The 16,760-nt window shown below is 47.0% G+C and overlaps 1 protein-coding gene across 1 annotated transcript in view; it reads left to right on the top strand.

Moving 5' to 3' along the window:
- Positions 1-11,912: 11,912 nt before the first annotated feature.
- Positions 11,913-16,760, top strand: part of LOC121575381 (pyruvate dehydrogenase E1 component subunit beta, mitochondrial-like) — a 58,385-nt gene continuing 53,537 nt past the window's right edge. The window contains exons 1-2 of the mRNA XM_045222982.1: positions 11,913-12,022; positions 12,116-12,175. Coding sequence (XP_045078917.1) covers positions 11,987-12,022; positions 12,116-12,175 — 96 coding nt within the window. The 5' untranslated portion in view covers positions 11,913-11,986. The remainder of the gene's footprint in view (positions 12,023-12,115; positions 12,176-16,760) is intronic.

Raw genomic sequence — 16,760 nt, 5'->3', positions numbered from 1 at the left:
TTCGAGAAACTAAGTTATAATAAGTTATAATAACACATGTTTGGATAAACTTTTGTAGTTATTTGCTGTCCGGTTTGTGTGGTTTAAACCTTCCTGTGTGAAAAAGCTGCCAAGCATGAGGAGAAAACAGGCTGCTTTGGTCACAGGGTCAACTGGTCTCCTAGCAACAAGGAAACCCATACCTTAAATGTCGTGGTTTATAATTAACAAGCTAGCATGGTCTGGTCACCTCTTCATCACATCACTGCTGCCTGCTAGGCTACTTAGGATTAATGAATGAACAGGTTGTGAGGAAAAACTCTGGACCCTAGTTACAGGCTATGTATCAATGTCCTGACCTCTTTCTGGGGCACAGTGTATGTCACTGATTCATCCTGGGGATTATTCATTCATACTTGGAGAGTCGTCACTGATTCATCCTGGGGATGATTAGCCCTAGTTAAAGGGCTATAACCATGCAGTAATAGGCCCTGAGATTTTCCCTGTCAGGTTACAGGGTCAGGAGAATCTCCAAGCCTTCCCTCAAACACCTCATAGGCCCTGAGCTTTTACCTGTCAGGTTACAGGGTCAGGAGAATCTCCAAGCCTTCCTTCAAACACCTCAATGGCGCCTTCGTTTTTTCATTGAGTGACCATGATTGGCTGAAGTCTAAGAAGTCCCAACTGATGGATGTAGCATTCATGGGGCGGGGCCTCAGGTGATTGATTTAGCTTGCAAAGTGCCTAATGTCCACCAGCTTGCCATGTCACTCTTTTGTGACACCTTGGCACTTCTAAATATCTCTAGATGGTGAAGTCTACATGCAAGTAATGCATTTTAGATCTTGCCAAGCCATGTGAGAGAGAAAGTAAAAGAAAGAGACCGAGAGATGAGACAGAGAGAGAGATGAGAGAGAGACAGAGGGAGAGACAGAGAGAGAGACAGAGGGAGAGATGAGAGACAGAGGGAGAGATGAGAGAGAGACAGAGGGAGAGACAGAGAGAGACAGAGGGAGAGACAGAGAGAGACAGAGGGAGAGACAGAGAGAGAGACAGAGGGAGAGACAGAGAGAGAGACAGAGGGAGAGACGGAGAGAGACAGAGGGAGGGAGAGATGGAGGGAGAGAGAGATGGAGGGAGAGAGAGGGAGGGAGAGAGAGATGGAGGGAGAGAGAGAGGGAGGGGGAAGGAGAGAGGGAGAGACAGAGGGAGGGAGAGAGAGACAGGGAGGGAGAGAGAGACAGAGGGAGGGAGAGAGAGACAGAGGGAGGGAGAGAGAGACAGAGGGAGGGAGAGACAGACAGAGGGAGGGAGAGACAGACAGAGGGAGGGAGAGAGAGACAGAGGGAGGGAGAGAGAGACAGAGGGAGGGAGAGACAGACAGAGGGAGGGAGAGAGAGACAGAGGGAGGGAGAGAGAGACAGAGGGAGGGAGAGAGAGACAGAGGGAGGGAGAGAGAGACAGAGGGAGGGAGAGAGAGACAGAGGGAGGGAGAGACAGAGGGAGAGAGAGACAGAGGGAGAGAGAGACAGAGGGAGAGAGAGACAGAGGGAGAGAGAGGGAGAGAGTGAAATAATCTGTGAGTCTCTGTGAAGGTGAAACCACCTGCACTGAACTGAAATGTCAGGAGGATATATCCATTTCAGTCACTGAAAGAAAAAAAGGCTTCTCTAGTGTCAGCCTTGCCCCTGGCAGTACCCCATATAGCCCAGATTACACACACTGTTACAAGTATCACAATGGAGACCGTTGAGCTATACTGATAGTGTGGGCTGTTGTACCATTTTACCAGTGGAGATATTTGAGCTTGTAGCTATAGTTAGGAGATCTGATGTTGTTTACTTTACCTGTGCACGTTTAGTACTGGGTGAATACATAAATGATAAACCACTAGGAGATGATACAACTACTGATAAACCACTAGGAGATGATACAACTACTGATAAACCACTAGGAGATGATACAACTACTGATAAACCACTAGGAAATGATACAACTACTGATAAACCACTAGGAAATGATACAACTACTGATAAACCACTAGGAGATGATACAACTACTGATAAACCACTAGGAAATGGCGGCATGTAGAGGAAATAGGTCAATTTGCATATCAATAAGGTGTTCTGCCATTGGTCATCCTTGCAGATAGCGGGAGATTTGTGAACTTCAATTCATCCCAGTCTGATAATTCTCTGCAAGCGGTAGGTCACGTTCTGACATAGTGCATTCTATTTACGTATTTACAATGTGTACGAGTTCACTATGTACATTTCCTGATATATAGTGCCTTTGGAAAGTATTCAGACCCCTTTACTTTTTCTACATTTTGTTACGTTACAGCCTTATTCTACAATGGATTAAATAAACATTTTTCCTCATCAATCTACACACAACACCCCATAATGACAAATCCCATCGCGCTCTAGCGACTCCTAGTGGCGGGTCGGGCGCATGCACTTTGACTTCGGTCGCCAGGTGTACGGTGTTTCTTCTGACACGTTGGTGCGGCTGGCTTCCGGGTTAAGCGAGCAGTGTGTCAAGAAGCAGTGTGGCTTGGCAGGGGTCGTGTTTCGGAGGACGCATGGCTCTCGACCTTCGCCTCTCCCGAGTCCGTACGGGAGTTGCAGCGATAGGACAAGACTGTAACTACCAATTGGATATCACGAAATTGACAAAAAGGGGTAGAAAGTAACCCCCAAAAATAACATGTATAATAATAATAATAAACAGAAATACCTTATTCAGACCTTTTGCTATGAGACTGGAAATTGAGCTCAGATGCATCCTGTTTCCATTGATCATCCTTGAGATGTTTCTACAACTTGATTGGATTCCACCTGTGGTAAATTCAATTGATTGGACATGATTTGGAAAGGCACACATCTGTCTATATAAAAGGTCCCACAGTTGACAGTGCATGTCAGAGCAAAAACCAAGCCATGAGGTCGAAGGAATTGCCCGTAGAGCTCAGAGACAGGATTGTGTCGAGGCACAGATCTGGGGAAGGGTACCAAAAAATGTCTGCAGCATTGAAGGTCCCCAAAAACACAGTGGCCAACATCATACTTAAATGGAAGAAGTTTGGAACCACCAAGGATCTTCCTAGAGATGGCCGCCCAGCCAAACTGAGCAATCGGGGAGAAAGGGCCTTGGTCAGGGAGATGACCAAGAACATGATGGTCACTCTGACAGAGCTCCAGAGTTCCTCTGTGGAGATGGGAGAACCTTCCAGAAGGACAACCGTCTCTGCAGCACTCCACCAATCAGGCCTTTATGGTAGAGTGGCCAGACGGAAGCCACTCCTCAGTAAAAGGCACAGGACAGATTCTCTGGTCTGATGAAACCAGAATTGAACTCTTTGGCCTGAATGACAAGCGTCACGTCTGGAGGAAACCTGGCACCATCCCTACGATGAAGCATGGTGGTGGTAGCATCATGCTGTGGGGATGTTTTCCAGTGATCAGGATCGAGGCAAAGATGTACGGAGCAAAGTACAGAGAGATCCTTGATGAAAACCTGCTCCAGAGCGCTCAGGACCTCAGACTGGGGCGAAGGTTCACCTTCCAACAGGACAACGACCCTAAGCACACAGCCAAGACAGCGCAGGAGTGGCTTCGGGACAAGTCTCTGAATGTTGTTGAGTGGCCCAGCCAGAGCCCGGACTCTAACCCAATCTAACATCTCTGGAGAGACCTCAAAATAGCTGTTCAGCGACGCTCCCCATCCAACCTGACAGAGCTTGAGAGGATCTGCAGTGAAGAATGTGAGAAACTCCCCAAATACAGGTGTGCCAAGCTTGTAGCGTCATACCCAAGAAGACTTGAGGCTGTAATCGCTGCCAAAGGTGCTTCAACAAAGTACTGAGTAAAGGGTCTGAATTATTTTGTAAATCTCATATTTCCGTTTTTTATTTGCAATACATTTGCACACATTTCTGAAAACCTGTTTTTGCTTTGTCATTATGGGGTATTGTGTGTAGATTGATGAGGGAAAAAACAAATTAATCAATTTTTGAATATTCCCTTTATTCAGATTACAACCTCTCACTTTCAGTTATTCGAAAAGGAAATAATCTCCCAAATATCACTATTTCTAAACAAGCCATAGAAAGTTGGTTGCAATTTCAATTTAATCCTCCAGAAACGACAGAACAAATAATGCAACAAATATTGTGGTTAAACTCAAAATACACTGATAAAAAACCATTATTTTTTGAAAAAATGTTTAAAAAATGTATAATCTACGTAAATGATATCATAAGTAGAACTGGTGGATTTATGTCACACATGCAGCTAGCAAAAACATATGGAAATGTCTGCTCTACCCAAAATTACAACCAAATAATTGCAGCCTTAACGCAAAAGTGGAAGAGGAAAGTGGAAGGGGGAGAAAGTAAGGAACTTGTCTGTCGGACCTGCATTAAAGACCATAATTGGTTAAAGAAAATTGTGATAAATAAAAAAGTATACCAGTTTCATTTAAGGACCAAAGGATTGACCGCCGTCCCATATACAGTGGGGAGAACAAGTATTTGATACACTGCCGATTTTGCAGGTTTTCCTACTTACAAAGCATGTAGAGGTCTGTAATTTTTATCATAGGTACACTTCAACTGTGAGAGACGGAATCTAAAACAAAAATCCATTGTATGATTTTTAAGTAATTAATTTGCATTTTATTGCATGACATAAGTATTTGATCACCTACCAACCAGTAAGAATTCCGGCTCTCACAGACCTGTTAGTTTTTCTTTAAGAAGCCCTCCTGTTCTCCACTCATTACCTGTATTAACTGCACCTGTTTGAACTCGTTACCTGTATAAAAGACACCTGTCCACACACTCAATCAAACAGACTCCAACCTCTCCACAATGGCCAAGACCAGAGAGCTGTGTAAGGACATAAGGGATAAAATTGTAGACCTGCACAAGGCTGGGATGGGCTACAGGACAATAGGCAAGCAGCTTGGTGAGAAGGCAACAACTGTTGGTGCAATTATTAGAAAATGGCAACAAAATAGGAAAAATGCCAAGGGGGGTGAATACTTTTGCAAGCCACTGTATATACTGTATTCTATTCTACTGTATTTTAGTCTAAGCCACTCCGACATTGCTCGTCCTAATATTTATATATTTCTTAATTCCATTCTTTTACTTTTAGATTTGTGTGTATTGTTGTAAATTGTTAGATACTAACGCACTGTTGGAGCTAGGAACACAAGCATTTCGCTACACCCACAATAACATCTGCTAAATATGTGTCTGTTACCAATAACATTTTATTTTATTTTATTTGAATAAAGAGATGCTCTGCTTTTTTGACACCACACTCCACAAAGCAAGTCCTGCAGTCTCTAATTTTATCTTATCTTGATTATTGTCCAGTCATATGGTCAAGTTCTGCAAATAAATACTAAGTTAAGCTGCAGCTGGCCCAGAACAGACCCACAAGTCTTGCTCTTCATTGTGATCAGAGGACTAATATTACTACTATGTATGCCAGCCTCTCTTGGCTAAGAGTTGAGGAAAGACTGACTGCATCACTTCTTGTTTTTGTAAGAAACATTGTTTTGGAAATTCCAAATTGTTTGCATAGTCAACTTACACACAGCTCTGACACACACTTACCCCACCAGACATGCCATCAGGGGTCTTTTCACAGTCCCCAGGTCAAGAACAAATTCAAGGAAATGTACAGTATTATACAGAGCCATGAGTGTATGGTACTCCCTTCCATGTTATATAGCGCAAGTGAACAGCAAACCTGGTTTAAAAAATAAATAAAGCAACACCTCACGGCACTGAAAATGTATAAATCATGTGACTAAACTGAATAAAAAGAAGACGAAACTACACTATGAAACAAAGAGAAATTACATAAAGAATGATAGTAAAAAAAAGCATTGGAGCACCTTAAATGAAATGTTGGGCAAAAAGGCAAACTCAGCTCCATCATTCATTGAATCAGATGGCTCATTCATCACAAAACCCACTATTGTCAATTACTTTAATTATTTTTTCATTGTCAAGATTAGCAAACTTAGGCAAGACATGCTAGCAACAAACACTGACACTACATATCCAAGTATAACTGACCAGATTATGAAAGACAAGCATTGTAATTTTGAAGTCTGTAAAGTGAGTGTGGAAGAAGTGGAAAAAGTATTGTTGTCTATCAACAATGACAAGCCAACGGGATCTGACAACTTGGATGGAAAATTACTGAGGATAATAGCGGACGATATTGCCACTCCTATTTGCCATATTTTCAATTTAAGCTTACTAGAAAGTGTGTGCCCTCAGGCCTGGAGGGAAGCAAAAGTAATTCCGCTACCTGACTCAAATAACCGACCAATCAACCTGTTACCAACCCTTAGTAAACTTTTGGAAAAAATTGTGTTTGACCAGATACAATGCGATTTTATAGTAAACAAATTGACAGCAGACTTTCAGCACGCTTATAAGGAAGGACATTAAATGACTGACACAAATGACTGATGATTGGCTGAGAGAAATGTATGATAAAAAGATTGTGGGGGCTGTTTTGTTAGACTTCAGTACAGCTTTTGACATTATCGATCATAGTCTGCTGCTGGAAAAACGTATGTGTAATGGCTTTACTCCCCCTGCTATATTGTGGATAAAGAGTTACCTGTCTAACAGAACACAGAGGGTGTTCTTTAATGGAAGCCTCTCCAACATAATCCAGGTAGAATCAGGAATTCCCCAGGGCAGCTGTCTAGGCCCATTACTTTTTTCAATCTTTACTAATGACATGCCATTGGCTTTGAGTAAAGCCAGTGTGTCTATGTATGCGGATGACTCAACACTATACACGTCAGCTACTACAGCGACTGAAATGACTGCAACACTTAACAAAGCGCTGCAGTTAGTTTCAGAATGGGTGGCAAGGAATAAGTCAGTCCTAAATATTTCAAAAACTAAAAGCATTGTATTTGGGACAAATCATTCACTAAACCTCAACTAAATCTTCTAATAAATAATGTGGAAATTGAGCAAGTTGAGGAGACTAATTTTGTTGGAGTAACGCTGGATTGTAAACTCTCATGATCAAAACATATTGATACAACAGTAGCTAAAATGGGGAGAAGTCTGTCCATAATAAAGCGCTGCTCTACCTTCTTAACAACACTATCAACAAGGCAGGTCCTACAGGCCCTAGTTTTGTCGCACCTGGACTACTGTTCAGTCATATGGTCAGGTGCCACAAAGAGGGACCTCGGAAAATTACAATTGTCTCAGAACAGAGCAGCATGGCTGGCACTTTAATGTACATGGAGAGCTAACATTAATAATATGCATGTAAATCTCTCATGGCTCAAAGTGGAGGAGCGATTGACTTCATCACTACTTGTTTTTGTAAGAAATGTTGACAAGCTGAATGTACTGAGCTGTCTGTTTAAGCTACTAGCACACAACTCAGACACCCATGCATACCCCACAAGACATGCCAGCAGAGGTCTCTTCACAGTCCCCAAGTCCAGAACAGACTATGGGAGGCGCACAGTACTACATAGAGCCATGAACTCTATTCCACATCAAGTAACTCATGCAAGCAGTAGAATCAGATTTAATAAACAGATTAGTCACATGCGCCGAATACAACAGGTGTAGACCTTACCGTGAAATACTTACTTACAAGCCCTTAACCAACAATGCAATTTTAAGAAAATAGAGTTAAGAAAATATTTACTAAATAAACTAAAGTCAATAAAAAACGTAACACAATAAAATAACAATAACGAGGCTATATACATGTACCTGTACCGAGTCAATATGCTGGGGTACAGGTTAGTCCGGGGGGTCAATTGCAAATAGTCCAGGTATCCATTTGATTAGATGTTCAGGAGTTTTATGGCTTGGGGGTAGAAGCTGTTTAGAAGTCTTTTGGACCCAGACTTGGCGCTCCGGTACCGCTTGCCGTGCGGTAGCAGAGAGAACAGTTTATTACTAGGGTGGCTGGAGTCTTTGACAATTTTTGGGCCTTCCTCTGACACCGCCTGGTATAGAGGTCCTGGATGGCAGGAAGCTTGGCCCCAGTGATGTACTGGGCCGTACGCACTACCCTCTGTAGTGCCTTACGGTAGGAGGCCGAGCAGTTGCCATACCAGGCAGTGATGCAACCAGTCAGGATGCCCTCGATGGTGCAGCTGTATAACTTTTTGAGGATCTGGGGACCCATGCCAAATAAGACACGCACTCTACACATCTACACATGGATGTTGTATTGTAAATATGTGATAGTGGAGTAGTGGCCTGAGGGAACACACTAAATGTATTGGGTAAAGTGTTATGAAATATAATGTCATGTAATATTTTAAATTGTATATAACTGCTTTAATGTTGCTGGACCCCAGGAAGAGTGGGGAAGAGTGGACATCATGGGGATCCTTAATAAATACAAATACAAATACAAATACAACGCCACTCCCCCATGTGACCTTGTTGTGTGTATGTGTATAGAGCACACACAGACTACATGTTAATGTTTTTACATGTATGTAAATTGTAAAGTCTTTACTGTAATTTATTTTCGTTATGTGTCGGACCCCAGTAAGACTAGCTGTCGCCATTGGCGTCGGCTAACGGGGATCCTAATAAATCAAATTCAATCATGTCGTCAATGTGCATGATGTTGTTTTCCCCACCCTTGTTGTCACTGCTTGGCCGGTTCTCCAAATGACTGTAGGTTTGAACTAAAAACACTAGCACTGCGAACACTCAGAACAAGGAGAGCAGCTGTGCCTGGACTTCATAGCACTGACGTCGGTAGCCATGAAGTGCTTTGAAAGACTGGTCATGGCTCACATCAACACCATCATCCCGGAAACCCTAGCCCCACTCCAATTCGCATACCGCCTCAACAGATCCACAGATGACGCAATCTCTATTGCGCTCCACACTGCCCTTTCCCACCTGGACAAAAGAAACACATACGTGAGAATGCTGTTCATTGACTACAGCTCCACGTTCAACACCATAGTGCCCAGAAAGCTCATAACTATGCTAAGGACCCTGGGACTAAACACCTCCCTCTGCAACTGGATCCTGGATTTCCTGACGGGCCGCCCCCAGGTGGTAAGGGTAAGTAACAACACATCTGCCACGCTGACCCTCAACATGGGGGCCCCTCAAGGGTGCGTGCTTAGTCCCCTCCTGTACTCCGTGTTCACCCACTCTTCTTTTAGAGTAGTGGAGTAGTAGAGTAGGACACCAAGTGTAGACTGTTACTATCTGGAGAATATGAGTGATGTTAAACAAGTTCTCTGATGCTTCCAGATAAATGTTTTTTCTTGGTGACCTGAACATTGACTGGTTACCATCTCGTTGTCCTCTCAAGAGGAAGCTTCTTACTGTGACTAATGCCTGTAATATGACCCAGGTTATCACTCACCCAACTAGAGTGTATATCAATAGTGTTGGATACTATATACTATATATACACTGTGAGGGAAAAAAGTATTTGATCCCCTTCTATAATTTTAATGGTAGGTTTATTTGAACAGTGAGAGACAGAATAACAACAAAAAAATCCAGAAAAACGCATGTCAAAAATGTTATAAATTGATTTTCATTTTAATGAGGTGTCACGCCCTGACCTATAGAACTCTAGTTTGTTGAGTCAGGGTGTGGATATCTATGTTATATATTCTATGTTTAGGTTCTAGTTAGTCTGTTTCTATGTTGCAGTTCTAGGTTGTGTTTCTATGTTTGGCCGGGTGTGATTCCCAATCAGAGGCAGCTGTCGCTCGTTGTCTCTGATTGGGGATCATACTTAAGTAGCCTGTTTGCCTACCTTAGTTGTGGGATCTTGTTCCGTGTAGGCTTGTATGTGTATAGCCCTTTGGACTTCACGTCGGTTCTTGTTTTGTTGAATGTTTATTTAGTTAATAAACATGTACGCTTTTCACGCTGCACCTTGGTCCGACCCGTCTCTCAACGTTCGTGACATGAGGGAAATAACTATTTGACCCCTCTGCAAAACATGACTTAGTACTTGGTGGCAAAACCCTTGTTGGCAATCACAGAGGTCAGACATTTCTTGTAGTTGGCCACCAGGTTTGCACACATCTCAGGAGGGATTTTGTCCCACTCCTCTTTGCAGATCTTCCCCAAGTCATTAAGGTTTCGAGGCTGACGTTTGGCAACTTGAACCTTCAGCTCCTTCCACAGATTTTCTATGGGATTAAGGTCTGGAGACTGGCTAGGCCACTCCAGGACCTTAATGTGCTTCTTCTTGAGCCACTCCTTTGTTGCCTTGGCCGTGTGTTTTGGGTCATTGTCATGCTGGAATATCCATCCACGACCCATTTTCAATGCCCTGGCTGAGGGAAGGAGGTTCTCACCCAAGATTTGACGGTACATGGCCCCGTCCATCGTCCCTTTGATGCAGTGAAGTTGTCCTGTCCCCTTAGCAGAAAAACACCCCCAAAGCATAATGTTTCCGCCTCCATGTTTGACGGTGGGGGTGGTGTTCTTGTGGTCATAGGCAGCTTTCCTCCTCCTCCAAACACGGCGAGTTGAGTTGATGCCAAAGAGCTCCATTTTGGTCTCATCTGACCACAACACTTTCACCCACTTTTCCTCTGAATCATTCAGATGTTCATTGGCAAACTTCAGGCGGGCATGTATATGTGCTTTCTTGAGCAGGGGGACCTTGCGGGCGCTGCAGGATTTCAGTCCTTCACGGCGTAGTGTGTTACAAATTGTTTTCTTGGTGACTATGGTCCCAGCTGCCTTGAGATCATTGACAAGATCCTCTCGTGTAGTTCTGGGCTGATTCTTCACCATTCTCATGATCATTGCAACTCCACGAGGTGAGATCTTGCATGGAGCCCCAGGCCGAGGGAGATTGACAGTTATTTTGTGTTTCTTCCATTTGCGAATAATCGCACCAACTGTTGTCACCTTCTCACCAAGCTGCTTGGCGATGGTCTTGTAGCCCATTCCAGCCTTGTGTAGGTCTACAATCTTGTCCCTGACATCCTTGGAGAGCTCTTTGCTCTTGGCCATGGTGGAGAGTTTGGAATCTGATTGATTGATTGCTTCTGTGGACAGGTGTCTTTTATACAGGTAACAAGCTGAGATTAGGAGCACTCCCTTTAAGAGTGTGCTCCTAATCTCAGCTCGTTACCTGTATAAAAGACACCTGGGAGCCAGAAATCTTTCTGATTGAGAGGGGGTCAAATACTTATTTCCCTCATTAAAATGCAAATCAATTTATAACATTTTTGACATGCGTTTTTCTGGATTTATTTGTTGTTATTCTGTCTCTCACTGTTCAAATAAACCTACCATTAAAATGACAGACTGATCATAACTTTGTCAGTGGGCAAACGTACAAAATCAGCAGGGGATCAAAGATGTTTCACCTAGTCGGCCCAAACCGTAACCCTTACTTAACCGGCTCTTAACCACTAAGCTACCTGCCGGTTAAGTAAGGGTTAATGTTTGGGCAACAGGGTGATGATGACGCTTTTTGCTCCTGCCCTTGAATTTCCCCTGTCGCTTCCTTTTTCATGAGAGTGGGTCGTGATTGGTTGTCTAAACTAACCAGAGATATTAGAGAAAGGAGGAGATATGAATCCCAATGGGCATTGGACGAAAGAACGTGTAACGCGTCACCCAGCAGACGGTCGACCAATCGCATTCACGTTGTTATGTCGCTTCACGCGGTTGCTAAACTAATCGTCACGCAATCCTTTCTCAAAGTTAGGGAATGAGTCGAGAACCTGCGATACGATATTACAGAGAACCAGCTAATTATCTCACATCTTGTAAAATATTTGTTGTACTTCTTGTTAACGAAATTCATGCTAATGTTGAGTTTTGAAGGAGAGCTCTCGTAGTCCCGGTATCGCCCAGAATGCACCGCGAGGCCTATCTCCTCAATAGTATCTCTGTCCGGACTCAGACAAATGCTCTGATTGGACCTGATCCTTTTCCAGGACAAGTCGCTCCTCCCACTCAGAGGACAGGTCAAAGATGGCGTCGTTGAGGTGTTTTCTTCGCTCCGGGAAGGTATTTATTAACTTTAAATCAAAGTGCAGACAATTAGCTATATTGTTCGGATGAGGCAAAAACGAGAGCCCTTTTCTGTGTTGTCTTGTGCAGAATACCGTCTCGGTGGTCCTACGAAGAGAGTTCAGCAAGACATCTCCGGCCGCTGTTCAGGTGAGCGCTAGCTAGTATCATCTTTACTAATGGCTTGATCTAGCTAACAACCTTCAATGTGTTTTACATTTACATTTTAGTCATTTAGCTGAAATAAAAAATGTTGTGGTAAAAGTTTTCACTAGTTACCACAGCCACAAAGTGAAAAGTGAAAATTGTAATTATATTTATTTTTATTTAACTAGGCAAGTCAGTTAAGAACAAATTCTTATTTACAATGACGGCCTACACCGGCCAAACCCGGACGACGCTGGGCCAATTGTGTGCCGCCCTATGGGACTCCCAATCACGACCGGTTGTGATACAGCCTGGAATCGAACCAGGGGGGGTCTGTAGTGACGCCTCAAGCACTGAGATGCAGTGCCTTAGACCGCTGCGCCACTCGGGAGCCCAAGTCATAATTTAAGGTTAGCAGTGTGGTTAAGATAAGGTCTGATTTTAAGAAGATACTTTGTGGCTCGCAGCTGTCAATTGTGTTTACTGCTATACAAGCAAGGATGATATTTCATTGAATTGCTTGAACGGTAGCATATACTGTCGATATACTGATGAACGTTTAATCTATATGGGATGTTAAGCCCTGACTGACCCATTAAAAAGGACAGATTAATTTATGCCGGGCATACACTAAACCAGGGCTAATTTAGCATATCTCATTCAGCAAGTTAAGGTTTTGTTGAGCAGCTAATAAGTAGAATCAGGTGTGTTAAATTAGGGTTGGACTGAAAAACCCACAGGACGGTAGATCTCCAGGAAGAGAGTTGGGCATCCCAGACTCATTTTCATGGTCAGTGTGAAGTCCTATGAGCTAGGATCATCACGTCGGGACTCGCGTAGTTTGAGCGGGTCAAGGACTCACCGATGATGGCTGTTCTGTTCTCCAGACCCCTGTCGGATGTCCCGATAATTTTCTGACATGTCAGAAATGTTGGTCATGCATCTTGTAGTATGAGCAGTGCTACGACGCGGTTGGGTAAGGACTACTGCCAACAGCCAATGAGACCAAAACAATGATGGAGAAGAGGAAAGCAACAACGAGGACAGACTAGTGGAGCCGTGGAGAGAAGGGAAGCGCCACCGAGGGGATGGAGGACAGACTAGTGGAGCCGTGGAGAGAAGGGGAACGCCACCGAGGGGATGGAGGACAGACTAGTGGAGCCGTGGAGAGAAGGGGAACGCCACCGAGGGATGGAGGACAGACTAGTGGAGAGAAGGGAAACTCCACCGAGGGGTTGGAGGACAGACTAGTGGAGCCGTGGAGAGAAGGGAAACGCCACCGAGGGGATGGAGGACAGACTAGTGGAGCCGTGGAGAGAAGGGAAGCTCCACCGAAGGGATGGAGGACAGACTAGTGGAGCCGTGGAGAGAAGGGGAACGCCACCGAGGGGATGGAGGACAGACTAGTGGAGCCGTGGAGAGAAGGGAAGCTCCACCGAGGGGATGGAGGACAGACTAGTGGAGAGAAGGGAAACTCCACCGAGGGGTTGGAGGACAGACTAGTGGAGCCGTGGAGAGAAGGGAAACTCCACCGAGGGGGATGGAGGACAGACTAGTGGAGCCGTGGAGAGAAGGGAAACTCCACCGAGGGGGATGGAGGACAGACTAGTGGAGCCGTGGAGAGAAGGGAAACTCCACCGAGGGGGATGGAGGACAGACTAGTGGAGCCGTGGAGAGAAGGGAAACTCCACCGAGGGGTTGGAGGACAGACTAGTGGAGCCGTGGAGAGAAGGGAAACTCCACCGAGGGGATGGAGGACAGACTAGTGGAGAGAAGGGAAACGCCACCGAGGGGTTGGAGGACAGACTAGTGGAGCCGTGGAGAGAAGGGAAACTCCACCGAGGGGGATGGAGGACAGACTAGTGGAGCCGTGGAGAGAAGGGAAACTCCACCGAGGGGATGGAGGACAGACTAGTGGAGAGAAGGGAAACGCCACCGAGGGGTTGGAGGACAGACTAGTGGAGCCGTGGAGAGAAGGGAAACTCCACCGAGGGGGATGGAGGACAGACTAGTGGAGCCGTGGAGAGAAGGGAAACTCCACCGAGGGGATGGAGGACAGACTAGTGGAGAGAAGGGAAACGCCACCGAGGGGATGGAGGACAGACTAGTGGAGAGAAGGGGAACGCCACCGAGGGGATGGAGGACAGACTAGTGGAGCCGTGGAGAGAGGGGAAACTCCACCGAGGGGATGGAGGACAGACTAGTGGAGCCGTGGAGAGAAGGGGAAACGCCACCGAGGGGATGGAGGACAGACTAGTGGAGCCGTGGAGAGAAGGGGAACGCCACCGAGGGGATGGAGGACAGACTAGTGGAGAGAAGGGGAACGCCACCGAGGGGATGGAGGACAGACTAGTGGAGCCGTGGAGAGAAGGGGAACGCCACCGAGGGGATGGAGGACAGACTAGTGGAGAGAAGGGAAACTCCACGAGGGGATGGAGGACAGACTAGTGGAGCCGTGGAGAGAAGGGAAACGCCACCGAGGGGATGGAGGACAGACTAGTGGAGAGAGGGGAAACGCCACCGAGGGGATGGATGACAGACTAGTGGAGCCGTGGAGAGAAGGGAAACGCCACCGAGGGATGGAGGACAGACTAGTGGAGAGAAGGGAAACGCCACCGAGGGGATGGAGGACAGACTAGTGGAGCCGTGGAGAGAGGGGAAACGCCACCGAGGGGATGGAGGACAGACTAGTGGAGAGAAGGGAAACGCCACCGAGGGGATGGAGGACAGACTAGTGGAGAGAAGGGAAAACGCCACCGAGGGGATGGAGGACAGACTAGTGGAGAGAAGGGAAACTCCACCGAGGGGATGGAGGACAGACTAGTGGAGCCGTGGAGAGAGGGGGAACGCCACCGAGGGGATGGAGGACAGACTAGTGGAGCCTTGGAGAGAAGGGAAACGCCACCGAGGGGATGGAGGACAGACTAGTGGAGCCGTGGAGAGAGGGGAAACGCCACCGAGGGGATGGAGGACAGACTAGTGGAGAGAAGGGAAACGCCACCGAGGGGATGGAGGACAGACTAGTGGAGAGAAGGGAAACGCCACCGAGGGGATGGATGACAGACTAGTGGAGAGAAGGGAAACTCCACGAGGGGATGGAGGACAGACTAGTGGAGAGAGGGGAAACGCCACCGAGGGGATGGATGACAGACTAGTGGAGCCGTGGAGAGAAGGGAAACGCCACCGAGGGGATGGAGGACAGACTAGTGGAGAGAAGGGAAACGCCACAGAGGGGATGGAGGACAGACTAGTGGAGAGAAGGGAAACGCCACCGAGGGGATGGAGGACAGACTAGTGGAGCCGTGGAGAGAGGGGAAACGCCACCGAGGGGATGGAGGACAGACTAGTGGAGAGAAGGGAAACGCCACCGAGGGGATGGAGGACAGACTAGTGGAGAGAAGGGAAACGCCACCGAGGGGATGGAGGACAGACTAGTGGAGAGAAGGGAAACGCCACCGAGGGGATGGAGGACAGACTAGTGGAGCCGTGGAGAGAGGGGAAACGCCACCGAGGGGATGGAGGACAGACTAGTGGAGAGAAGGGAAACGCCACCGAGGGGATGGATGACAGACTAGTGGAGAGAAGGGAAACTCCACGAGGGGATGGAGGACAGACTAGTGGAGCCGTGGAGAGAAGGGGAACGCCACCGAGGGGATGGAGGACAGACTAGTGGAGAGAAGGGAAACGCCACCGAGGGGATGGAGGACAGACTAGTGGAGAGAAGGGGAACTCCACCGAGGGGATGGAGGACAGACTAGTGGAGCCGTGGAGAGAAGGGGAACGCCACCGAGGGGATGGAGGACAGACTAGTGGAGAGAAGGGAAACTCCACGAGGGGATGGAGGACAGACTAGTGGAGCCGTGGAGAGAAGGGAAACGCCACCGAGGGATGGAGGACAGACTAGTGGAGAGAGAGGAAACGCCACCGAGGGGATGGATGACAGACTAGTGGAGCCGTGGAGAGAAGGGAAACGCCACCGAGGGGATGGAGGACAGACTAGTGGAGAGAAGGGAAACGCCACCGAGGGGATGGAGGACAGACTAGTGGAGCCGTGGAGAGAGGGGAAACGCCACCGAGGGGATGGAGGACAGACTAGTGGAGAGAAGGGAAACTCCACGAGGGGATGGAGGACAGACTAGTGGAGCCGTGGAGAGAAGGGAAACGCCACCGAGGGGATGGAGGACAGACTAGTGGAGAGAGAGGAAACGCCACCGAGGGGATGGATGACAGACTAGTGGAGCCGTGGAGAGAAGGGAAACGCCACCGAGGGGATGGAGGACAGACTAGTGGAGAGAAGGGAAACGCCACCGAGGGGATGGAGGACAGACTAGTGGAGCCGTGGAGAGAGGGGAAACGCCACCGAGGGATGGAGGACAGACTAGTGGAGAGAAGGGAAACGCCACCGAGGGGATGGAGGACAGACTAGTGGAGAGAAGGGAAACGCCACCGAGGGGATGGAGGACAGACTAGTGGAGAGAAGGGAAACTCCACCGAGGGGATGGAGGACAGACTAGTGGAGCCGTGGAGAGAGGGGGAACGCCACCGAGGGGATGGAGGACAGACTAGTGGAGAGAAGGGAAACGCCACC

This window comes from Coregonus clupeaformis, chromosome 10, assembly GCF_020615455.1.
Source record: "Coregonus clupeaformis isolate EN_2021a chromosome 10, ASM2061545v1, whole genome shotgun sequence".
NCBI lineage: Eukaryota > Metazoa > Chordata > Actinopteri > Salmoniformes > Salmonidae > Coregonus > Coregonus clupeaformis.
Note: the sequence above shows the minus strand (reverse complement) of the source record. Positions and strands in the feature narration are given on the sequence as shown.